The 26,131-nt window shown below is 37.4% G+C and overlaps 3 protein-coding genes and 1 pseudogene across 5 annotated transcripts in view; 3 read left to right on the top strand and 1 right to left on the bottom strand.

Moving 5' to 3' along the window:
* Positions 1-26,131, top strand: part of LOC101292394 — a 1,325,780-nt pseudogene that overhangs the window by 288,543 nt on the left and 1,011,106 nt on the right. The window lies entirely within an intron of this gene.
* LOC101313193 lies at positions 7,935-13,443 on the top strand. Its single transcript, XM_004294032.1, has 9 exons — positions 7,935-8,133; positions 8,935-9,362; positions 9,571-9,622; positions 9,705-9,750; positions 9,841-9,922; positions 10,028-10,169; positions 10,304-10,397; positions 10,959-11,025; positions 11,987-13,443. The coding sequence occupies exons 2-9, from the start codon at positions 9,171-9,173 to the stop codon at positions 12,560-12,562; spliced, it is 1,251 nt and encodes a 416-aa protein (XP_004294080.1). The 5' UTR covers positions 7,935-8,133; positions 8,935-9,170; the 3' UTR covers positions 12,563-13,443.
* On the top strand, positions 17,525-20,786 carry LOC101296752 (interactor of constitutive active ROPs 1-like). Of its 2 annotated transcripts, none has more exons than XM_004294061.1 (3): positions 17,525-17,800; positions 19,028-19,108; positions 19,437-20,786. In XM_004294061.1, the coding sequence occupies exons 2-3, from the start codon at positions 19,095-19,097 to the stop codon at positions 20,560-20,562; spliced, it is 1,140 nt and encodes a 379-aa protein (XP_004294109.1). In that variant the 5' UTR covers positions 17,525-17,800; positions 19,028-19,094; the 3' UTR covers positions 20,563-20,786. The 2 variants fall into 2 exon arrangements, with proteins under 2 accessions (XP_004294109.1, XP_004294110.1); XM_004294062.1 differs by lacking the exon at positions 17,525-17,800 and adding an exon at positions 18,865-18,883.
* LOC101293562 (coiled-coil domain-containing protein 94 homolog) lies at positions 21,835-25,452 on the bottom strand. The gene is made up of 8 exons (XM_004294050.1): positions 25,163-25,452; positions 24,874-25,023; positions 24,634-24,768; positions 24,394-24,459; positions 23,886-23,939; positions 23,613-23,732; positions 22,491-22,572; positions 21,835-22,393 (listed from the first exon to the last, which is right to left on the bottom strand). The coding sequence occupies exons 1-8, from the start codon at positions 25,358-25,360 to the stop codon at positions 22,137-22,139; spliced, it is 1,062 nt and encodes a 353-aa protein (XP_004294098.1). The 5' UTR covers positions 25,361-25,452; the 3' UTR covers positions 21,835-22,136.

A 26,131-nucleotide genomic window follows, 5' to 3' on the forward strand; every position in this document is an offset into this window, starting at 1 on the left:
ACTTATAACCCAATCTTCCAAAATAAAAACACCCCGAAAAAATAATACCCGAATAAAAATTACCTTTTACTAGCTAAAATTTACCATTTTTACCGTCGTCGTATTTTCCTCATACGAATAATCCTCCGCACATAATCGTCCCCGAAACCCCTCTAGGGACCAATTAAACTATTTACTCATGATCGAGACGGTAAAATTCGTATTATAATCACGCTAGTAAATAAGATAAAAATATAAGGGTCGGGATGTGACATCTTCTCTTGTCACCTTTGAGAGTTGCTTGGGTGTTTTGTTTCGGGAAATAGGACGACCCTTTTTCTTCCATGAGGTGGACTATCATTCTGACCACTAATTAAACCCAACATTCTAGGTGGACCATCAGCCCAATCCCAACCTTGGTTTAGCTTGAGTGTGAGCCCAATTCGAGGCCCAATTGTCCAAGCCAACACCCAAACCCTAGCATCTTGGTCTTGCTTCCTTTCAGCAGTCTTCTTTGCCGGCGACAACCTATCAGGCCTGCCACCTGCTTCTGCAAACTGCACACCTTCCTTGGCCAAGGCTTCCACGACGACGCCACCAAAAGCAGCCAACCCAAAACTCGTACAACCATCCGTGATTTCGACGTGCTGCCAAGGTTTTCCAACGACTACCATCTCTGACGGTAGCCAACCCAGATCTTGTTCAATCGTCATCGTGCCTGACAACCAAGCCTTCCACTCACCATCATATCTCGGTCTAGCCGGCATTCTTTCCTTACCGACGTCACCCAACCAGCAACCCAACTCAACTGAGCATCGGCTAAGATCATCGAAGTGCTCCTAGAAAGACTGCCCGTAGTCCCCACGGGGGATGACAATATATTAAATTAAAGGACCTAGAGAAAAATTGGTTGAGATTCTGGATTTCCGGTGCCGATCTCTGAGAAGTCATCGCCCTTCGAGTGCTCACCATCAAAGTCTACTGTTTGTGTTTGAAGTATTGGAGAGTAATATATCTCACATCAGAAAAGTGATAATTAAAATATAAATTATAAGTGAGTGGATCATTTATAATTGTACCGAGGTCTTTTAGAATTAAAACCCAACACTTTAAAGACGGTTAAGTTGAGACAATATCGGTACAAGATTGATCTACGGGCCACGCTTGTCGTTGTTTAACATGGTATCAGAGTGGGTTCCTCTCTAAATATTTCTCCAATTCTCATGGGCCATACTAGGTTCTATCTATCGCCCAGTTCGGGGTTTTTATCTCTCATGGACCCGATTGGGTTCTATCTCTCGCCCAGTTCGGGGTACTTATCTCGTCATCGGAAATTTCCGATTGGATTGTCACCAAGTGTCCCTTGGTTTGTTCTATCCCAATTCATTTCACGTGCAGACCTTGAGTCAGGTTGCACGTGAGGGGGGCATGTTGGAAGTATTGGAGAGTAATAGATCCCACATCAGAAAAGTGACAAATAAAATATAAGTTATAAGTGAGTGGATCGATAATTCCTAACTGTATCAAGATCTTTGGGGATTAAAATCTAACACCTTAAAGGTGGTTAAGTTTAAACAGTATCGGTACAAGATTGATTCACGAGCCACGTTTGTCGCTATTTAACAATTTGGAGGGCAAAAGTGCCCTGAGATTGGCAGCCCGTGAGAGCTGCTTTGTTCATCGCTGACGAATTTACTGTCAACGCGAGAAAGAGCACAGTTAGAGAGAGTAGGGTTTTCATTCCTTTTTTTTTTTTATAATGAGTAACTTTTAATCATCTTATTCCCGTGTATCATATTTTAACTTTATTTTATAGTTATATTCGGCTGCAATGTCGTATCATTTTGAATGATCATACACGAGATAGATTAAAAATCTGCATATACTAACAAGAAATATAAGTAAAGGATTTTGATTATTGTGTGGATTATCCTTATTGGAGTAGACCTATCGAGCCATTACTTTGGAATTTGTTGACAAGTGATTGGCAGGCCCGGACCTGAAATTTTGAGGGCCTGAGTCAAACTCTCAGAGTTGGGTTCCTGATTTTTTTGTATATACAAAATAACATATAACATCTAAAAATATTTAATTTATAATTAATAATATATGTTTATATAATTCAGTCAATTGCTTTTGGGCCCCTCATCACGTGTAATTGCCCTTATTTTAGAATATTTGTCTTTAATTCATGTCAGATGTCTTCAGTTTTCATTAAGTTTTAATTTACCTCTTTTTCATACTTGTTTGATTAATTACACAGTAAAAATTATAATTTATTTTTTTCTGGACAACTATAAAAAAATATTTGTAGGCCCTTTAGATTTATGAGCCCTGAGTCACAAGACTCTTCTGCCTCTATTTAAATCCGGGCATGGTGATTGGTCATCTTGTTTAGTCAATTTGTCTTTTTTCTTTTTAGAAAGTTAGTCTATGTCCTTACATCATGTGTTTCATGGGAACTTAATAATTAATCAGATTTGAAATCATGAAACATAGAATTTGATAGTAGAGTAATATAAGAAAATCATGATCTCAAGTCTGAACACATAGAATTTGATATTGCTTAATTGGTCAATCTCGATCGTTTCTTCAAATATATGGACTCAATTTCTCAGGTGTGCTACTTATTATTCCCGGTATAAATATGTAAACTATAAAGACGCAAACAGACCGTTGCAGAGGAAACTAGAAAGCAAATTAAGGCTAAGCTAATACAGTGTCAATGTACGTACGTAGCTTCCAAGAGGGTGTACTAGGTTGGCAACTTGAAAAAGAACCTTCAGAAAACTTGTAGCGTAATACAATATTTTTATCCAAATATTCAAAGATGATCACATTGATATTTGTGGTATCTATTATAGTAAGACAAGCCTAGACTTTTCATGACAGTACGGAGGAGAATGATATAACTGTACGTTAAAACCATATTCCTCATGTGAATTTTGTAGCATGAGATCCCCGATTGACATTGTGAAAAACATTGAATCTTTGAACCTTAACCCCCACGCAAGTGTACTTATCCAACCAAACGTGTATTTTGACCCTCGATCCCCTTCGTGTTTGTGCATATTTCTACTTACGTAACAAAATTCTCCATAACTCACTCATATATAATCTCTATCCAATAAAAAGTAAACTCAGTTGCATATAATTTTTCCGCAACCATTAAAATTGTCAAATAAGTTTTAGGACTTTGAGCATTTAAATCTAGGAAGTCAAAATCTATATAAAACAATCAGTCTAACACTGTTTATGAAAAGCTTTTATGCACAACGTGTAATAGTGTAAATAAATTATGCAATCTTAGTCATTCATATATTAAGACCTATTACTTATCTAATAAAATTATATATCTTAATCATTGTGTATTTACACGCCGTACATGAAAGATTTTCTATATTTAGTTCCGTTAACCTTTTAATTGATCGTCGAACTCTTCCATCTCATCTGTATCATTTAGCCTCTCTGGTAGCTAATTAGTATTACCATACATGCTGGTCCATGCATGGCCCCAGAATGAAACATCAGGGACATCATCACCTTCTTCGCAACACATGCATATGACTCTTAATTATGACTTTCCCAATTCTTTTTTCTTTGGTTTGACCCAATTACCTACGTACCCAGTCACCCAGTCCTTCTAGACTGCTTCCCCTTCGTTCCCAGCTTCCTCACATCCCACAAACAACAACGGTCAACTTATGTACATTAAAACCCTACCTCATTCTATTGATTGCCGTACAAGACTTCCATGCACCACAATTTCCTTTCCAACCCAACTTGCTTCTCGATCTCTACCTAGGGGCTTATAAAAGCTGCCCCAGCTCACACTGAATCTCCAACCAACCCAAATCATCTCTATCACTTTTCGCACACCAAACCAACACTTGCTGCAGATTTCTGCTCCGATCTAGCATCGATCTTCATCTCGTTATCCTGCAAATATATCTTTTTGTCATGTCGGGCCAGGGAAGAGGAGAACGGACTGTGAAGGTTGTGATCATCAACACCAAGTACGTGGAGACAGACGCCATGAGCTTCAAAGACGTGGTGCAGAAGATGACCGGAAAAGACTCGAGGGTGGCGTATGAAGTGCAGGAGCCACCGCCGGCGGCGGTTCCGAGTAACAAGAGCACCTCCCAGTTTAGTAACTTCAAAGACCAAGGACTGATCAATGGGATTAAGTCTTCGATGACGAATAGTAACTCAAATCCTGCAGGATCAATGCGTCGCAGTAATTCATCAGTTATGATGAGGAACATCTCCTTCAAGGAGTTTGAGAGGTTGTTTAGAGAGATGCCGCAAATGGAGGATTTTTGGACTGAATTTAATTAGATTTTTTTTGTATATGATTTTTATTTGTTAAATATAAATATCTACGGTGCTTGAGCTCATGTATATATGATTATATTGTTTGATATATTCTTGATTTTGATTTCTGGACGTGGCTCTCTGTTTGCCAGGGGAAGTGTATGGCTGGTCCATCGTTATCCATTCCCATCATTGGCAACAAGTTATAGCTCAAGTCATCTCAAACAAAAAACAAAAAAAAATGCTGCTAGCTCATCAAGGGAAGGTATCTAAAAGTGATGCTGAGCATACAAGACAACATTTAATCATAGATTTTGTAATCTTTGATATTTTGTTATTGAGATAATTTTAGGGAGTTATTTTACGATTATTAGGATTTACATTTAATTAGTTTTCCTTTTTTAGCTAGCTTGACCGTACCTACTTATTCTCTAAGTATTATAAATCATATAAATATGGATATTGTAATAGTTGTTATGAATCTTATGTTTTATGAATTAAATCAATCTATTTGAGTATTTGTGGCATGGATTTGTCATTTTCTATGAGTTTGTTACTCTTTATTTATGATGTCTGTTGAATGATTGTTAGAGACATGTTCTTGATACCTGATCTGCATCAAAAAGCCAATGATGAACAAAACCAGTTATATATCCATGGTCGATCAAGAGCCTAGCTAAAACACCCTAGGCAATGAACAAAACCAAGTCCTGATCGACCCAGTAAGGTCCCAATGCCCTAATATTGTTCATAGCAAAAACAATTTGCTATCAACTGATACAGATATATCCTGGACCCTAATAACCATGCTCCATTGCTCCGAATGCAGTCTCAAACCCCTAGCCCAAATGCAATTTTACACCAAGTTTCACTGTGAGCCTCGAAACAAGTCAATCGTACATGTCTAACGGCTTGTCAAGTTTTGAACCTTAAAGTAACTTAGTGAATTGTGATTCACTGAAAGTATGAATGTTATATCATATATACAATATTCTTTTTTTTGATAAATGGACGTTAGCCATAGATATATTAATAACTGAAAATCGGATTACAAACATGAACATGACACACCCTCATGAGCAAACGTTAGAAAAGAATCATGCGAGACTACCTAAGAAAACAAAGTCAACCTAGGTAATTCCTATGCTGCAACCTATAAGCATTGTACCTCTCAAGGGAACCAGAACCAGAGAACCAAGAAAACTAAAAAAAAATAAAACGGAAGCAAACCTATACAATATTCTTATTCTATAATGTCTACAAATATATATCTCCCAGCCGTTAGAATAAGATTTATTTTTGCTTTTGTTTTTCTTAGACTCCAAGAATTCTTCAGCATATATACTTCGTTTTAGTAGGTCCGAAAGAGCGCATTAATTCACTGATCATAATCTAGAGATATATAGAGGCCGGAAGTCGATCTCTGCAAGGTGAATCATTTTCATTTGAAGAACATGTAGTGACTATATATACGAATAATGAAGTCATTCTTGTAATAGAACAGATTTTTGCAACTATAGTAAATTAGTTAGTTATGTTTTTGGTCGTCAACTATGGTTAAGGTAGGTATGAACATATTGGAAAGAGAGGACAATTATTAAGAGTAGGACATAATCAGACACAGTTGCACCTCCCATAATCAATTTTGTAGATAAACAAACGCCACCCATCGAGTTTTTAAATGAATGAGACCAAAGTTTAAAACCCAGAAAATAGAAGTCTTTGCGACTTTTTGCAGGCATCTGGTTATTAGTAATATTATCCATTTGTTGCATATGTTAGTTAGTGTATGGTTTTAAGCCTCCATATGTGTTTTATGATTATCAAATATCAACATAAGCTAACACAAAAGGTACTTTCATGTTGAAGGAGACAAAAGGTCGGCCAATATATAACGATTTCAAGTCATCGTCTAAATCACAAAGCTTAATCTCGACAAAAACAACTATTTCATGGGCCATATAACTTGATCTAAACAAATTTTAAAGAGTAAAAGTAAGAACTATATATATCATGCAGCCTATGAATATACTGACCAATATCAGTCACCATCTTATATACTTGACTCAAAAGTATCTGCCTTGTTTTCATTTCTTTTTATTATTTAATTTTTGTCTATATTAACATGGCAGAGCCTCAGAGGCGCAGAAAAAAAAAAAACAAAGAAAATAAAGAAGAAAAAAGAACCGAAGAAGAGAAGACGAGGACTTAGACGAAATTGAAAAAATAGTAACAGTGTGGACATGACTACAATTAGAGCATAGACTTGCCCACTACCAACATGCATGACACCTAATAAATAAACAAAAGTATCAGATAAGTAAATATCAAAATCCTTATGTATTGAGATAATCAACAACTTCAAAAGTCATAGCTTACACAACTTACATATGAGTTCTGGCAAGAAAATGTTATAGCAAAACTAATTTAAGTAACGATAGGACGCCAAGACGCTCTTAGTAAGCGAACCAATAAAAGAATGAAAAAGCGTCGCCGAATTGTTTTCTCAAATTTTGGATATTGAATTCAATTAGATAGGTTCAAGATCTACAGGGTGATGGTGGTTTTAAGACGTGAAAGGTTTCGTGTTCAGCTAGACGTACAACTTCAACTGGTACATCGATTTATAGTTGGAATATGCTTTTGATTTGTATAAATTAGCTCGTTATATGCTTATGCTTCGTTTAATTGTCGATGTAGTTTGTTTCTTAAATTTTTGATGATTAGATAGATTATGGGATTCGTTTATTTGTTTTTGTGTTATTCGGATGTGACGAGCTGAGATGATGGAGCTCTCATAGAATCCTACGGAAAATAAATCATTCAGCTAGCCCTCAGTTATCAATCACGCAATTGTGGTACAAGCTAAGAAATAGAAGTTCGATCAAAGAAGAGAGACCATTTAGTCACCAAATATCATCAAACTCACAGAAACTTTATCACGTGAATGTCAACTTTAACCGAAATGGTCCATTTATTCGATGTAACTAAACGAGTTAATGATCTTAAATTCTCTCAGCTCTTTCAAGATATCCTCAATAAATAAAAAATCTGAAAATGAAAAAACCTGACGACCATTCCGCGAAACAAAATGCATGCACGCAAAAGCAAATTTAGTCAAACGTGACCGAAATTTATTACGCATAAATTAAAAATAAACACATTTCCTTTCCTCCCCCATAAAGAAAAGAAAGAAAAACACCATGGAGGCCATAGAATAGCGAGTGTGACTGTGTGAGGAGGGAGGACCTATCAAAAAAAAAAAAACTGTGTGAGGGGGGGAAAGGGGGAAACTGAAGGCTGAAGCAATTGTTGTGTTGTGTGACTCCTCCTGCTGCTTTAGTTTTTTCACAGATTCTTTCCTCGTCCACCACTCCACCGTCGACCCTCACTCTCTCTCTCTTTCTCCTTCCATCCCATCAAACCCACCAAAAAACCAAAGAGAGCCGAAACAATACATTACTCCCTTCAGTCCCTTGCTTCTTCATTCATCTAAGACTTTCCGTCAAACCCCGAAAGAAACAACCACTAGCCCCCATAAATAAATCCAACACTAAAAAATTTGAAAACCCAAAAAACAAAAAGAAAAATTAGAAACTCGATATTAGATTATAGAAAAGAAAAAGAGAAAAAGAAAAAAAAACCCAAAACAGGAAAAATTTCAGTCTGTGTCTCTGTGAGAAAGAAAGTTTCTCATCGTGTTCCTCTCTATAGAAACAGAGAGATTCTTTCTCCCCTCAACTCCTCTTCATCTGCTTTTCACACCAATTCAAGGTCTGCCTTTTGCGCTCTTCTGGGTTCTCTCTCAAATTTCTCAGCTCAAAACCGCAAGCAAAAAGAGTACGTTTTTTTCTTTGGCTCTGTTAATTGTTGGCTTCTTCTTCTTCTTGTTGGTTTTATCTGTAAATTTTGTAGGGTTGTAAAGTTGAAAGCTTTATGTGGTAGCTGAATTCTGTGGTGAATTTGGGGTTTAGGGTCGATTTGCTGTGCTTGTGGTGTTTGTAGTGCTGGTGAATTGTGTTTGATGGGTGTGAATTGAGGCTGGGGAGGTGTTGGAGTGGCTTGAATTAGGGTTTTTTGGGCCGTGGGATGAAGAAGGAGCTGTTTTGGAGTGGAATTGTGTTTGGTTTTGCTCATTTCTTTTCTGGTTTTGGTTTGCTTGGAATGGAATTTTGAACTTTTGTGTTAGGTTTTTGTGGTTTTGCTTTCGTTTTTATTGTTGTTGTTGTTTTCGGAGCGAAGTGATGTGAATTGAAATGAAAGCTCAGTCTGTTGTAGTGGTGATGATAGGGCTGTGGTGCACTCTGTGTTTGTTGCGGTTTTAGGTCTGTGTACGGATTTGATTGTAGTGTTTGATAACAAATAAATAAAAAAATTACTGTTTGTGTGTTTTGTAAGATTTTAGTTGATTGTATTCATGGCTTCTTTTGTTGGCTTAAAGGTCAATACTTGATATTTTTGCTTTTATGTGCTCATTTGAATGTTATTGGAGAAGGATTATCACCTATTTGAGGTGAAATGATTGAATTCTATGAAGTTTAATATGGTGAATCATTGTTGTACACAGAATTAAGATTTTGTTATATATGTTTGTTCTGGAGTTATATTGAATGTTGCTTCTTTTGTTTTGATCGACTGCAGGGTTGCGAGGATGTTTTCTATTTAGCTGGAAATGGTGGCTATTCTATTGGAAACATGTTGCGAGTGTTATTAGGCGTTAGAAAGAATAGTTTATGAGGATTCCCAAGTGCAATTGGGTGTGTAACAATGCTTTTGTTGTTTATAGAAGTTGGTAAATGTGAGAAAGTGGTCTCGTACTCTTGTTATTGTCGTTGATTTATTTAAGACAGTGAAGAGGAGAAGGACAACCATATTGGATGGGTAATAAACTTGGTAAAAGGAGACAGGTGATTGATGAGAAGTATACAAGACCTCAGGGTCTCTACCACCATAAAGATGTGGATCATAAGAAACTCAGGAAGCTCATACTTGAATTGAAGCTTGCTCCATGCTTTCCTGGAGATGAAGACTGCAATCGGGATCTTGAAGAATGCCCAATTTGCTTTCTGGTTTGGTTTCTGTTATGACTCCCTTTTTAAATCTTGATACTATTTTTTCTGCTGCTCTCCCCCTCCCCCTCCCCCCTCTTCTCCTCCTCCTCCTCCTCCTCCTCCTCTGAAGGTTGGATAACGAGAGAAGATTATACATTACCATCTATAGTTTTATGTAATACTTCTAACTATATCATTGTATGTTTTCTTGTTTCTTTTATTTCAGTATTACCCAAGTCTCAACAGATCAAGATGTTGCATGAAAGGCATTTGTACTGGTGATTCTTCTACAAACTTTTACACATGATGTGTTTCCTATAATTAATTCTCTGTGTTCTGATTAGTCTTCATTGTGTCCAGAGTGTTTTCTCCAAATGAAAGTCCCGAATTCAACTCGTCCTACGCAGTATCCTTTTTTATTGTTGTTATGCCTTCTATTTTGAATTTTATATTTTGTTTGATGTTTGCCTATGTTTGCATCACTTAACAAAATGAGGTGCCCTTTCTGCAAAACCACCAATTACGCTGTGGAGTTTCGGGGTGTCAAATCTAAGGAGGAGAAGGGTCAGGAACAAATTGTAAGAGTCTTTTTATCATAAACCGATTAAGATTGATGTGATACTTTGATCGGAAATGTGGATTAAACATGCTTATACATTATTTACATTTCTGCAATTATTCAGGAAGAACAACGAGTCATAGAAGCAAAAATTAGAATGCGACAGCAAGAGCTTCAGGATGAAGAGAAAAGAATGCAAAATAGACAACTAAATTCTTCTAGCAGAAACATGGTACCAATTGGGGATGAATACAGCTCTGTAACTGGTATACTTTAACTAAGATTGAGATTTCTAGTATACCAATTGAGGTTTCTTTTACTGGTATACTTTCACTAAGATTGAGATTTCTAGTGTAAAAGTATCCATATATATAAATAACGAGAAGAATTCGTCTGGCAGTTCCATCTTCCACTTATCATGCGGAAGAAGAGGAAATTTCTCAGGATTCATGTGCTTCAATGTTAAGACCAACTCCGCCTCCGGGAGCATACAGGTATACAGTTTCTTTCTGATTCTATTTATTATTAGTTAATTAGTTGGTGTATGTGCATGTGTAATCCAATACCCTAAAGTTAGAAAAACCATGTAATTGGGGCTTCCTATCTGCTGTGACGATCGTTTTTACTACCGCTTCCCTTAGTTGAAGGGCATTGTTCTTTTTTAGTAGCTTTTAGCTTAGTGAGAATTGCATAGCATTTTAAATGGAAATACAGATGAATTAGTGGAACGGTAACCAGTAACTTGTTCTCCTCCTGAATTCTGGTATTTTATGGCAGGAAAATAAATGCTCTCATTTTTATATATGTATATCGCATTGCATGATTCTGTTAAGACTAGAGGATTTTTTTTTCCTTGGTCATGTAGGTTTGATCTATGAGTATATATGTCTTTTGGAGATAACGTGGCAGATACTGTTAATTTTTGTTTTATGAGATGTCTGTCAATTTGAATATCACACGATAAATAAGTAGGTTAGGTCGGATCTAACAGGTATAAAATGACAGACAAAACTTGATTGCCATGCTAATTGCTTATTTAAATTCTCAAACTGCAGGGAGGATGAAGTTGATCCGGATCTTGATGATATAATGCTCATGGAAGCAATTTGGCTTTCTATTCAGGTAACATGTGTACAAATCTTCAAGTCATGGATCCCATTTGATGTAAAATCTGCTAAAAACATCTCTGTATTGGAAGATTAAACTGATTGGACATTACCTAACCAATCCTTGATGCATCATTTTTCTGCTCATGGCTTGGAAACTTCCTTCAGGATCACTGTAGTATCTGTCCTTTTATTAATCCTTGAGGTTCTAGGGTTCATTTGCTCTTTTTAAGCATTGTTTTGAGGATGGTGATAATAGGTGTTACTTCGATGTGGAGGTGTCATTTGGACTTTTGCGGTTTTAATTAGATTTCCATTTTGGCTGTTAATTCTCACTGTATTAGTTTCTTGGAGGTTTTGGGTGGTGTGAGTTAAACATCAAATATTGGTCAAGATGAAAATTTGCTATTGATGAGTAAGATTAATGAGCTTTGGATCTTATACATCATGAGGAATATTTCAGCTCTTGGGTCCATTGGAGAGAGACTTTGTGGGCGATTTAATCAGGAGCAAGTATGATTACCATGAAATGTTATTCTCTGCTTTATAGGGATATATTCGATTGAAAGGCAGTTCTAGTCTTAAGGAGCTTTAGATGTAGCTTTTTGATAGATTTTCGTTTTTCTCAGCTTTGTGGGTATTAGTGGATTTGAAAACTACAGCCTTATATTGTAGCTGTGGTATAATGTTATGACATAAAAAGGGTGGTAATCTGCAGCTATCTAATAGCTTCTGATGTTCTGATGTTGTTCTGGTTTTTTCTGTGCTTTCTCTGAAGTGAATGTCCACTTTTATTGTATCATTAGTTATGATCAATAAAATGTGTTTCTTTTCAAAAAGTCATCCTTTCTTTTTTAAGATGGTAAAAAAAAAAGTCATCTTTTTGCAGGATTATCAACTCTATTTGTCTTGGAATTTTTGTTATTTGAAACTGTTGACCATCAACTCTGCTCAATTGAGGGAAATTGTATTTGCAGGAGAATGGGGGACATAAGGCTCCAAATTATGTTGATGCTGCTCAATCTGAACAATTTTTCACAAGACAAAGCTATGATTCATCAGCTATTATACCTTCAGTTTCCGGGTCATCATCATCACCATCTGGGGGTCTTGCATGTGCAATAGCTGCCCTTGCAGAACAGCAACAAACGAGTGGGGAATCCTCCATCGATCCTGGTGGCAGTAATGTCTCAACTTTTACTATGGTTCCAGGCACTAGCAGGTTTTACAACAGAGTGGGTGGAGAATCTGAGAATTATCAGCCTGCAGTTAGCCTTTCTGAATTGTCAATCAATCACAGGATGGCTTTGACTCAAGATGAGAGAGAATGGAATGGTGAAACAACACAGTCAAGTTATGCAAGCTCCGACACAACCGAAGATCATGGCACTACTTCTTCATTACCGACATTGGATGAGATTGAGAGTGAACTTCAAAATGCCCCAGGCCATGTTGTTCCTGAGAGTTTTGAGGAGCAGATGATGCTGGCCATGGCTGTTTCTCTGGCTGAGGCCAGAGCTGTAACCAGTGGACATGGAATTTCATGGCAGTAGGTAGTGTGAGTTCAGCAAGCAAATGCACAAAAAGCTGCTCGAAACAACTAGATGAACGGTCAAGGTAGTAATGATTCTGTCACTTTGTCAGTGCCAATCTGCCTTTCTATATAGATGTCAAAGGGAAACTGACTATTTTAGTGAATGAGAGGCCTCTACTTTTGCTGTTTCTTAACCTATTTTCACTTTCACCCCTCTTATCCTAAATGGTTCACAGCTTGATTGGTGAGTCACAAGGCTTAATATCGCATTTGATCAGTGTATACCTCATATTCTCATGTCATTTGCAGTTCTCATGATATTACAGTGAATAGTGTTTCTGTCTCCTATCCAGAACAATGCCCAAGATACCATTCCTGGGTTGTACACTTGCATTCCATACTGTGGAGGTACAGATAAAGAAATAGAGGGGATTAGAATTGTGTATATAATTTCTTCTGAGCTTGGTCAGAAGAGGGTTGTATGTTTGTTTTACATTTGTGACCATTGCAAAATTGCATAATTGTAGAACTGCTATGCCTACAAGTTAATTAGATCCTAGAGGCTGAAGGCTGAGGCCCTTCTAATCTTGGGAAAAGATTGGCTATTTGGGTGGGCACGGGCGCTCGGCGTCTGAGCTGAACCCGTAGGCTGTCGGTGAACTGCTACCACGGCCTAATTGTGTTTGGCACTTGCCCCATGTCAGTTGGGATACATTGTGAATGCTATTTCAGAAGAGCTTACCTCTTGTACATTCAACAGTCGACTCACAACTTGCACAAGGGAAATTCTGACTGTTCAAATAGAAAAAAGCATTGCCGTCATATGTGCAGGTGTTGGCACAATGTGAATCTTTGCCAACCAGATTAGGGTTCTTAACTGTAGAGCAGTAGAGTGATGTTGAAAACAAAGTTCCAGATTAGGGATGTTATCAAGAAAACCAAACACTAGGCAATAATCTTTTTTTTCTTTTGGTCAAGACACTAGGCAATAATCGAAAGCTTTGAATTCTGTTTGTAACGATAGCTGAAACCACCACCACGTGTGAGTAAAGGCTGGCTGAGTCATTATGCCCTGGTTCCCATACTAGTAGGGTATGCTTCAGTAGTTCAGTATTGCAAGCTGAAGCTGTAGAGCTTGAAGTTGGACCAACTAGGGCAACTTCAAGCAATCAAATAAATTAAGCAATAATAACTGGTTGGCGTAAGATTGCTAACTATCCCAACAAAAACGTTTGTATGTTTTTGTCATTCATGTAAAGAATTAATCGAATGAGCCCTCTTTGCAAATATGTACACGGAGAAGGAAATTTTGGCATAGACAAAAGTATGATCCATCATCCAGATGGTAGCCAACTTGATTGATGTAGACTCTAACCAGTATTTCATACTTTTGCTTTGTATCTATCTTTCTCCATCTCTTACTATATCACGCAAAGGGAGATAAACTTGTACGTAATGTACACAATTTGTGATATAGATCCAATCAATAATCATATTCCAACAACAGCTACTTTCCAAATCCAAATGAAATGAACTATATCGTTGATTCCTTTGCCACCACATTACAGTTCAAATTTGGGCAATGACCAAATCTCTCAGACTCTTAAATCCTTAACTAACAAAGGGAGGTGGTGCTGGATTTAAAGAGCTTGGGGCCTTACAGTAGGTGAAGAGATATCATAAACATAAATGTTTCACATGCAGAGTGTCTCTTGGTTTCTAATTCACAGGCTTTTCCATGAACTAAATCTTTCAAGCTTTACAGGTTTTTCGAGCAAGCAAGGACCACTTGATACAATGACCTACATTGATTCCTCACTGTTCCATTTTTACTTTTTATTTCCAGATCTTCCCAATATGGTAGAGACTAGAGAGGCAAAAGGGACCGGTGCTTGCCTGCTTGGTATTCCTATTGATTTGAGCTTGCTAAATTTGACTACAGACCAAAGAAGGCCTTCACAACCATGGACATTTGGAGTTTCGTAGTCTTTGTACTGTTTCATAGCGCGGGGTACATCTACGATCAAATTTTTGGTAGGCAGCAAATTTGCTCCCTAAAACACTTACCTCCATCACCCTTGAAATTTGTTATTGTTATCAATTCAATCCACAATCGTTTTATCGTAAAATGTTGTGTATCTTCCATACATCTCAAAACTCAAAGTACTCAAAAATTTTCAAATCTAGTTTTTGCTTCCGGTAATGGTTATATATTTTCCTTGTTTCACTTGAGCAGCTCTTATGACTATAAGAAGAAATGATAAGCGTACTTATGAATGTAGGACACTAGTTAAGTTTTTGGAAAGAGAAATCGTATTTCTTCCGGAAACAAGTGAAACAAAATTTAAAATACAAGACATAGCAAACTTAAAGGGTACTGCACCTGTAGAGTAACATCCGATATGTTCAGTCATTTTGAGAAAACATACATTTGTTCTGTAGATAGCGGACAGACTACTGCATATGTTAGTTTAGAATTGCAGCTTACTCCATAATGGTTCTTTATTTGAAATTTATTGTATGAACCATGAAGCCCTACGTAGTATACATGATTACTGGAATTTGATTATTGATAACAATACTATTTTTATTATTATTATTATCTGAAGAGAAGATTTTGATATCTTTTCTGTGAAAATTCTTATATGCACCAAGGTTCTCAACCGTTCCTTTGATCTGATACTTTTTTGACACTAACATCAATACTAACACCATTAAAAAAATTTAAACAAAAATATTTGTCAACATAGTAAAAACTCAAAAAAGTAAATATTTAATTTAATTTATTAATACCAGTGTTAAATCTGGAAATATGATCGGAGGAGATCTAGCAATCGAGGAGGAGGCTTTATGAGGCACGATCTGATAGGATCGAAAATGAGAAGGGAAGGAGGAAATTAAGTTGTCTAGTCTTTATTCTTATCTTCGGGGATCCAATCGTCGCCTTGCCCGGAACTATTTCTTCTTCCATTGACGTCGGCCTTCTTTGGAAGCGGTGTTTCGGGAATGACCAGTGGCGGCCATCGTTGGATCTGAAATCTAGTGTGGCTTTATAGAAGCAATGGAAGCAACTGGAAAGCCATTATTGGAGACGAAGGTATCTGAAGGTTGAAGAAGACATAGAAGAAGCAATGGGTCTGGAATTCGAAATCCCCTCAGTCACGATCGCCGCTCTTCGCCGTCGCTCACCGCTCAATCGACCGGATCATCAAGCATGCATGATTTCGAGAAAGAGAAGCCAAATCACTCTCCAGCCAATAGTTAAGTTTGAAAGATGTAATTTTGTTTTTACTCCTCTTCCAATTTTTTATGGTCAAAGTTTGCTAACCTAACGTCGTTAACTGATGTTAGCTGGTTCACCTGCACCATGGTGCACTGAATCCGCTCCGATCTTTTCTGTCCAATGATATATACAGAATGTAATGCACCTGGTATATATATTAGTGTATAACAATAATGCAACAACTGCATTATTCAACCACCGAATCATATTAGCATGATTATCTAAAAAATTAACAATATGATCATATGACTGAAAAGTCTGAAACTGATAGTTTAACAACACTATACTATACACTTTAAGGTAGAGCCGTCACTTACATGTTTATTTGTTGGGACTAAGAGCAAGTCCAATAGATTTCTTAAATTCTTTGATTTTCTCTATTTTGGGGAATATAGGGTCATTTTTCACTCCAACAGCTTCCTTATCTCATTCCCTAAAATAAAGAAAGAGATGAAAGAGAAGCTTTGCTTCCCTATATTTACAGATTCCCTAAAAATATTTAGGGAAAGAAGAATTGAATGTTACACATTCTTCAAGGCTTAAAGATAAGAAAGAAAACATAATTTATTCTAAAAAATAAACTTTTAAATTTTTATACTTATTATTATATTGTAATAAATCATGATTATTGTTGTAATAAATATTTGAATCTTTAAAATAGGGAAACTGTTGGATTTGGTATACAAAATTTTTAGAGATTTTGAGTTTTGCTTCCCTATTATGTAGAAAATATAAGGAAGCTGTTGGACTTGCTCTAACTAGGATTATCATAAATAAAAACTCAAGTTTGATTAGTACCATGTTTAATATCACTGGGTACTAAAATAAATGAGTTTACGTATCACATTGTTTTCATTTTAGTCTCCTTAGATGGTGTTATTTTTGGTTACCTAAATTGATCATCCTTAGATAACATCAGCATTCTAAACCACAAACCAAACAAAACTACTCTAATACCATGTAACACCAAACATGGGTCAATTAATATTAGTACAACTTAAGGCAACCTACACGAGTCTAGGACAATTTTAACAAATAATGAGATGTAATGTAGTCCTGAACACCAAATATGCATAAAAGTTGTCTATAATGTTTTTGGTTTAGAATCATTAGATTAGCTCTTTAGATAAGATATACGGTTCAAACTCTATTCACATCTTGGAAATAACTACTGCATACTAGTAATTCCCCACCAAAGTATTCAGAATTTCAGAGTATTTGGTTTTGGATTTACAGAAACAGAATAAGAAAAAGGGGGTGATTCCCACTTCCGTGTCTGCTGTTCCTCCTCAATAAAAAGGAAAATGAAAACAACAAGAGAGAGGGAGGGAGGGCAGTCTATTATTTTGCATGCACCGTTCATTAGTTTATAAGCAACTACTGACAGTGAAGGATTTATTATATGGTCAAAACGCACGCATGGTCATTAAAGAAGAAGAATTGGGCAAAAATTGGTTTTGAACTTAAAAAAGATTTGAACTTTTAAAAGAGACAAAAGGACAAGAGTCTAGAGAGTTAAGATATACAGGGTTGGATTTTCCAAGATCTTTGTGTGTTCCTATTTACATTGAAATGATTCATCCTTACAAAATTACCCTCTTGTCCTCTTCTTCTTGCCCCTTCTTGAAAAGCTGAAAACCACTACCATTCTCTCTCACCACCTTTAATTCAAACTCTCTCTCTCTCTCACTACTCTCTCTCTCTCTCTCTCTCTCTCTCTCTCTCTAGATTCTGGGCACAGTTTTTACCGCCTAGGCTTTGTGTTTTCAAAAAAAGCTCAGTTTTTAATACCACCCCATTTATTCAAAAGCCATTTTGTACCTCTTTAGCAAATGGGTGAGTTTCTTTCTTCACCATTGTATTGCCAGGAAGGTCTTTCATGGAGATGTTTCAGTTCAGATGGTAATTAGATCACAGAAGAGAGAGTCAGCTTAGATATCACTGATCATATTCTGCATTTATATAGTTTTCAAGGTGAGAACTTTCTGTTTCCCATTTTAGTCACTGTTTCTCTGCTTTTCCTGCACTTTTAGTCACATTTTGTGCTTGCTAATCATGATTTTTGGAGGTTAAGAAAGAGAGGTATAGATTCAGGCAAAAGTTGATATGCTTTAAGATCTATAATAGTCAAACTTTTTTTCCTTCTTTGCAATCATAATCAAAGACTTGTAGGGAGAAAGGGGTCTAATTTTGAAAGGATCTTAGCTCTGCACTTTTCTTGGGTCTTTTGTTTTTGACTTTGGGTTTGTGATTTGGTCAAAACATGCAGTGCCATTGTGTTTCTGAACTCTCTCTCTCTTTGGTTTTTCTTGAATCTTATGGTAGCTTCAAGTTTATGCCTTCAAGAATTGAAAATTTTGAGCTTTGAAGAGGGTATAGTTATGAATTTGAATTTAGAAACTGGATGGGATCATGAGCAAAAATTTGGGTGCAGTAAAAAAAACACCCATTTAATGAAAGAACATGACACAACATCCTCTGTCCACACTGAGCATTCACTTTTTCAGCCTTTCAGCAAATTAGATGAGCTTGTCGGAGTAGATGCAACTTTTGCAGTCTAATGACAAGAGTGCCCCTGTCAAATTCCAAGCCCAAAGAATTAGTATGAGCTTTTGGATTGAAAGGATGCTTGAAATCCTGGATTTGATAGTTTGGTGCTACTATATAGAATACATTGTGGGGAAGAGGCCAAGAGGGGTTGTTTCAGATTGCTTTTGCCCTGTCCCAGAAGCACGCTATGTGCTGTTTATGAGGGACATGGCAAAAGTTAGAATAAGCCTCGAGGTTTCTGAGTTTCTGAAAAGCATTATAAAGTTCTGAAGATTGTGGCTTTATTCATTGATAGGTTTTCTCTTTTAGTTGTATTCTGCAGTTCACATGACTGGAATTCAATAGCATTTACTTAGTCATTGTGCTCACCAAACTGTTTATGGACATTTAAGAAATTATATGTAGTTCTTCCATTCATTGTGTTGCTTTTCTGTTCTTACCAATTTAAATCCAGGCATAATTTAGTCTTCAAATTCGTAGGGATGATAGTAATCAAAGTGGATTAAGGTCAGCTTTCCTTTCATGCCTTTGGCATGCTTACTTTCTAAGGAGCATGAAATCCTTGTAATTTTCAAGTACCGATATATGAGTATATGTTCAATCTTATCTCTGACTATTCGTTTCTTATGAACACTACTTCAAACTGTGCAGAACGGAAGTTTTAACCCAGAAGTCTTTCATTGCATTTCTGCAACGAATATTCATCTAAGGAGAACAAATGCCGCGATCAAGGTTAGAGGACATTACCTAACATTAAAAGTTTATTTGAGTCTGTTTTTTCTTTGAAATCCTGCTTTAAATGTATATGATATACTGCCATCCTGAGTATATGTCAAGTATAGTTACCAGATACTGCAAATGAAGCATATTTATGTAAGTTGGTATTTCATAGAATGACAGATCTTCAAGTCATCAAGTGCATGTGTTCTGGTTTGTTTATCAAATGCTTGATAAGTAGAGAGCACGTCCTAGTCTGTTATACACCACCTGTTATGGAGTGTTATGCTAGGGAAGTATGTGATTGTATCTGATGGAAATCGCTAATGAATTTGTGGAATAGGGGATCTGAAGTGGTTCAAAAGCCAACTCTTCGAGGCTCACATAAGCTAAGGACTTCAAGCTCTGATTCAGAACCACTGCATCATCGACCAATCACTGACCGAAGTCCAAAGCTAGGAGATCGTCGTTCCCCAAGAGGTTCACAATCGGATCCACTGAACCAAAAGAAACTTGGAACCCGCCTTGCTGATTTAGAATCTCAACTTGGCCAAGCACAAGATGAGCTAAAGAGTCTAAAAGAACAGTTGGCTTCAGCTGAGGCTGCTAAAAAAGAAGCCCAAGAAAAGCTGGACAAGAAAGCTAAGAAACCAGTTGTGACTTCTGAGCCAGTGAAAATCAGTGAAACACATCCTCCCTCAGAAAGTGAAGATTCTAACAGAACAGACAGCTGTCCCTCAGATGACAACAGCCAAAGGGAAACTGATGTCTTTGAAGTCCCTGCAGAGAAAGTTTCAGCTGAGCCAAAGGTTGAAACTAATGAGACTGATCAGGTGGAAGAAGAAACCAAACCAATAGATATTTCAGCTGAACCACCATTGATTGTTGAGCCAGAGAAGTCACCCTTCCATGACTTGGCTTTGAAAAATGAAGAGATAGACATGCTAAAAGCCAAGTTGGAAGAGAAGGAAAATGAGGTAGAAGTATTTGGTCAAGAAAATGACAGTTTAAGAAACCAGCTAAAGGAAGCAGCTATGAATATCTCAACTGCTGAAGTGAAGGAAAAGGAAATGGCCTTGAAGTCGAGTAAGTTTGAAGAAGAGCTGGAAGCAAGTAAAGCTAATGCAGCTGAGTTGAGTGAGAAGCTGAAAGCAATAGAAGAAGTGAAGGAAGCACTGGAGGCTGAGATGAAGAAAATGAGAGTGCAGACAGAGCAGTGGAAAAAGGCCGCAGATGCAGCTGCAACAATACTTGCTGGGGGTGTGGAGATGAATGGGAGGATTTCTGAGAGGTGTGGCTCCATGGACAAGCACTTTGGTGGAGTGTTTGATCCCCCAGGTGGTGGCTATGCTGGTTTTGTAGGATCACCTGCTGCTGATGATTTGGATGATGGTTTTGGTAGTGGAAAACGAAAGGGTTCAGGGATAAAAATGTTTGGTGACTTGTGGAGAAAGAAGGGCCAGAAATGAGAGGCCTTCAAAAAATCCTGTTTGCTGGAGGTGGCAAAGCAGTTTCTTACTGCTTCACATGTAATACGCAGTGTGTTTTAGATCTACCATCTTGGTCATTATTGTTTACCTAGTAGTTCCGGAGGCATGTAGAATTGTTAAAAATGGGTCATCTTTGTTGTATTATTAGTAAGACCTTAGTAAACCTTCTCGAATAATCGGATATTTTGTTGCTGCCTTGCCTGATACTGTGTTCTCGATATTTTCCTATGCTACATCATTTTATTTGCTTGTGTAGCAATTCACACAGCCAATGCCATTAACGTAGTTAACTTGGTTTAAGAGCGTCATGACTGATATACGAAGTATAAGATCCAATGATCCACAGACTTGTTCCCGAATGCAATGGCCATGGCAATGCCACTCTATCTAGGCCCTACTTCATCATGGACCATGCGCTTGGGAAGCTTGATCCTTTTTTAGCATCAGCTCTTGCTTCTGCTCGCTTCCACTCTTTCTGTGTATGTTAGGTGTTCCAGCTGCGATCCTTTCATGAAGTTCCTCTGCTTCTTCCAACGATAAGAGTTGATTCATTTCTGTCGAATTATCAATGCAGTAGCTAGCTCTCTTCATGGGGTTTCATATTATTTTTAGCTTGTAAACCATTCTTTGTTGCAGTCAAGCAATTTTGTTTTAACTGTAGATGAGTGGATCCATCAATAACATGAACCTAGAGCATTTCAATCATGTTATTCTGAAATAAAAGTTAAACAGAAACAAAATAATTTTTTTTTTTTTTTCTAATTGCAAAACTTGCTTCTATAGGCTTTGCTGGAATGAAATCAAGGTCTCAAGAAACTGCAGCTTTCCCAGAATGTGTTCAATGAAAAGTTTGGCGCACAAGAAGTTGCTAAATCCATCAGACTTCAGTTCTAGTTGTATTGGTAGCTCGGTGCAGTTAGTTTCCTCCTGTTCAATGTGTTTGATTATATTCGACTTGATCATGGGTACATGCACCTATTTTACAGTCTAAAAAGAAGGTGAAATAAAAAAAAGATGCACCTGCAACTCAGCTTGCCAAAACCACCTCAAGATCACGGACGCTTTGAGCTTGTACTTGCCTGCCAAAGCAAAAGGGGAAAGAACTTTGAACTTTTCCAGTATGAGCTGTAGGTTCAAGTCACAGTTGGATACAAACTCGAAACTTTTAAGTAGAAACTGTAATGCTAAACTTACTAGGCAGTTATTATAGAACAAACAATCTGTAAACAGAAAAGCCAAAACTGGTTTTTCATAATCACATACGTATCCTTGTATTAGGAATTACCAAGAGGCAAACATGAGTGACACTGTTTGATTGAAACAATCTGTAAACAGAACAAACAATCTGTAAACAGAAAAGACCAAAACTGGTTTTTCATAATCACATACGTATCCTTGTATTAGGAATTACCAAGAGGCAAACATGAGTGACACTGTTTGATTGAAACAGCATGTTGAACATACACGATGATTTTTTTTTTTTTTTTGAAAAATCAGTACAAGAGAGGCCTTCGATTCAAGTATCTGTCCACAGACGTTCACCAATTCAGTATTTACTCATCACTATCATCACTGTTGTAGTTTTGGCACAATGATTGTAATACGTTGCTTCCACTGTTGATATTATTCTCGCCGTCCTGTTCTTTCTCATCTGGTTCAGTCAAACTTTTAGACTCCTCACCAACTTGTTTCTGGTCTTCTACCTTCACCAAATTGTTAACTTTAGCCACCACTGGTTTCTTAACAACAGACAGCCTAACAGTTGGAGACTTGAAAATGATTTTAGTATCTTCTGAACCATTCTGTTTTCCTGTCAATTACCAGAGAGAAGACATGCTTAGTATTGCCAAATGAAAAGCATATAAAAAGACAAACAGTTCAATGATAAACAGTTGTGTCTGACATACCTCTGCTGCTTGAGCTATCAAAAATACTGGTTTTTGTCAATGAATCTGTTGGTTTGCTATTATCTTGAGTAAGCTTTTGTCTCTGCATGGCAAAATGTGTATACATACTCATTAGATAACTACATCCATCAACAGAAACATGGATATTCTGCTGGACCTAACAATGAATTTGTGACCAAGTTGAAGCCTAACAGAGGAAAAATAATTAACAGAAAGCTGATTTTTGAATGCAGACGGGCAATAGTTTAAAATGTATCATGGGACCTTTGGGTTGGAAAGGAGTTGAATAACACACCATATTACTATTTTGTATCAATATGGTATAAAAATCATTAATTTTCTAGCATTTGTATGTAAAATTTCCATTTTCATCCCACAGCTCTCTCAACTTTCCATTCTTATCCTTCACCCTCGATGCGATTTCAAATCATCCTGTAAAAGCCTATTCTTTGGAACTTCAAAGTTAGTCCTCTCACTGAGATAATAAGGCTTACGCCAGCTCAATCTAATCTGCCTCAGAGAGTGACATAACGAGTTTTAGCTGAACTGAATTTCATGTTAACTACATAATGCCAAAAATTCGAATCATGGTAACTCTTATGAAGTTGTGCAGCTTATCTTCTACATGCATATGTTAAAATTAAACCCTTTTCTACAGAATCACAACCTAAAAACCTATACTTCTACCACAGTCCCCAGTAACCAATGAGTATCATACAAACCTCAAAGTGCATGAAATGGGAAGAGTTCTAAATAAGTTTAACTAAATATGCAGAGGAAGCTACAACCATAGAACATATATTTAATCTTTAGAAGAAAAAACAGCAGATTTTGATGATGACTGGAAACTATATCCAAGTATCCAACTAGAACACAAGGCAATGGAGTCTCTATAAAAGCCATTTAAAACAAGGGAAGTGCTATATCTAGAGGAATAAAAATACTTGATGGTAGTGATCGATCCCTGATTAAATCCTTCATACAATCCATGTGGAGGCACTATCTTGTAAAGATATGGGGGAAATCTAAGAAAGTTGAGCTGGATAAATCTAGAACTTATCTACTCAGAGGCTATGCAAGTTCATCATAATGCATACCTATCTAACAGAATAAAAGTCATACCTTTGACAGATGATTAGACGTTTCACCATTGCTGCTAAAAGGCTCTAATAAGTCTTCATCATCATCTAAATCATCATCTAAATCATCATCATGAATCCTTCGAACATAATCTTTTGAGTTCTGCATATATTGTAGTAGAAAAAAGAAACTCGTATCAGAAACAAACATCCTACAGAAAAAGAATAGGGAAAGTAAAACAAAGACAACTCTAGATCAAAGATATTTAAGTTGAGTTAAAAAGAAAAACGAAAGAGAGAGTATGTAAGTACTAACATGGAATACAATTGATTTTAAGATTGCTTCATCCTCCTCTTCTATCCTTTCCTCCTGTCAGCAAAACAGTTTTCAGTACTAAAAAAACTGGGATTAAAAAGGAAGCAACAGTTGGTAAAACTCATAATGCATAAAATATAGAGCTCTTCAATCCAATGGCAGTTTCCCTAGTTGGATGTGTTTTGTTTGAAAGAATGAGTAACATCATGGGGTTGGTTGATCGGTAGATCAGGCTCAGTCTCTGTACGTTACCTAACAGGACGTATCTTTTCTATTATTGTAACAAATTTGAAGGCTGTTATTAAAATTTTACAGAGACCATGACATTGAAACTGCAACTATTGCCTGTTTCGGGAACCAGGCTCCTATATGTTTTCATATAAAGAGCTAGACAAGCATCACATACAAGGATAAAGTTCATAACAATAGATGGATGCATACATCAGTGTGTGCACTAGTCTCTATTTGGTTTAAACTGGACTAAATATAAAAAGGCACATATACATACCTTGTGCGCAACCGTATGCTGCAAAGCCGTCAACATCTCATCCACACTCACAGTGGCATGCCTGGACTGAAAGCACAAAAACAACGCATTAGTATTAAAGGTTTTTGCAGTCACATAAAAAACAGAAATGTCACTCTATTAGCAGTAAAAACTCAATCATTAACTATACGATTATCCCCAAGCCGCAAGGCATCAAAGTTCATAACCTTGACACCCGGTAACAACTACTGAGGCACATACCTTCATGGACTTCATCTCATCCAAAGCCGCAAGAATATCCATCTCTCTCTTCGAATCCAATGTTCTATTCTCCAAAGACTTCATAGCATCTCCCATTTCTTCCGACTCCCTCTTCTGCTTCTCCTTATCCGCTTCCTGAAGCAACACACAAACCAACTCATCCAAAAGTGTCCACAACACCAAAACAAATTCCGAAAAAGAAAAACACATCTAACAAAGCACAATGCCTCCTTCCTTTACCTCATCCTCATTACGCCACGGCTCGAAATTCCGAGTCGCCCCGGCCTCCACCACATAATCCGAGTTCTGCGGGTCCGTCTTCATTGCAAGCTCCGCCGAGCACCTGGTGCACTTGAAGTAAAACCTAAAGATTTGAATCCCCAAATACGTCTGCAAAACAAACACAGCAACATCAGTAGTCCACTCCACAATCCTACGCATCTACAAACCCTAAGAATCAATAAACCCTAGAATCAATTGCGCCGCGCAATCACAAACCCTAAAGATTCAAGATTCGAGATTTACGTACCTCGCCGACGACGTCTTCTTTCCTCGAGTTGAACTTGGTGCCTTTGTAGATGTAGTTGCCGCAGGTGTTGCATCGGATGCTCATCGGAAGCATCATACGGACCTTGATCTGTTGATTCTTGGGTCGCCGGACTCGGGGGAGCTTCGACGGGTCGAAGTCCGGCGGGTAGTACTTGTTCAGAACCTTACGCTCTCCCATGGTGGCTGCTCTTCACGCGCCGGAAAGGGAAGGGGTGTGATTCGAGAGAGGGCGGGAACTGGGGAGAAGGGGGTTTAGGGATTTGGAGAATCAGAGTTGGATTTGATTTATGGCTCTTGATTTATACAGGTTTTGTCAGCAGAGGGTAATTCTTGTAAATACTCTTCGAAAATGAGGTCTGGTTGGTAAAATCATGTGTTGTAAGAGTCGCTGGGCCCAAGCGGGCTGGGTGGAAACGAGGTGGGGCTAGGCGGACACTAGAATGGTTGGGCCTACGCAGGTTAGGGGCCCACCGTTTAAAACAAACAAAAATTATCTAAAAGAATAACACACTGACGTTGAGTCTCTGCCATCTCCCATATCACTGTGACAGGATCAAAGCTTCTGGAGAAACAAGCTTACAATAACCAAAGAATCAACAACCAAAGAATTAGCAGTAAGTATCAAGCTGATGCAGTAGTCTCAAACACCTCGCATGCAACTGATTGCTAACATTGACATCGAATTGTAGCTGTTGGAAACAAGCTTGATCAGCTTATTTCTCTGGACATATACATTGACTTGGATTAGCAAACCCGAGAAACGAACTGATCAAGTAGCTGGATACCTTCAAGTTCAATGAAACCATTGGTCAAGAATAGATGTTTGTGACAGTGGGGAGATCGATGCAGTAACACCATGCCAGGAGAAGAAAAGGCAAAGACACCAGAGGACAACGTCTAATGAAAGCTTTCAATTTTATGTAACTATTGATCTAGGGGAATAGGGGAT

Source organism: Fragaria vesca, linkage group LG3 (assembly GCF_000184155.1).
Source record: "Fragaria vesca subsp. vesca linkage group LG3, FraVesHawaii_1.0, whole genome shotgun sequence".
NCBI lineage: Eukaryota > Viridiplantae > Streptophyta > Magnoliopsida > Rosales > Rosaceae > Fragaria > Fragaria vesca.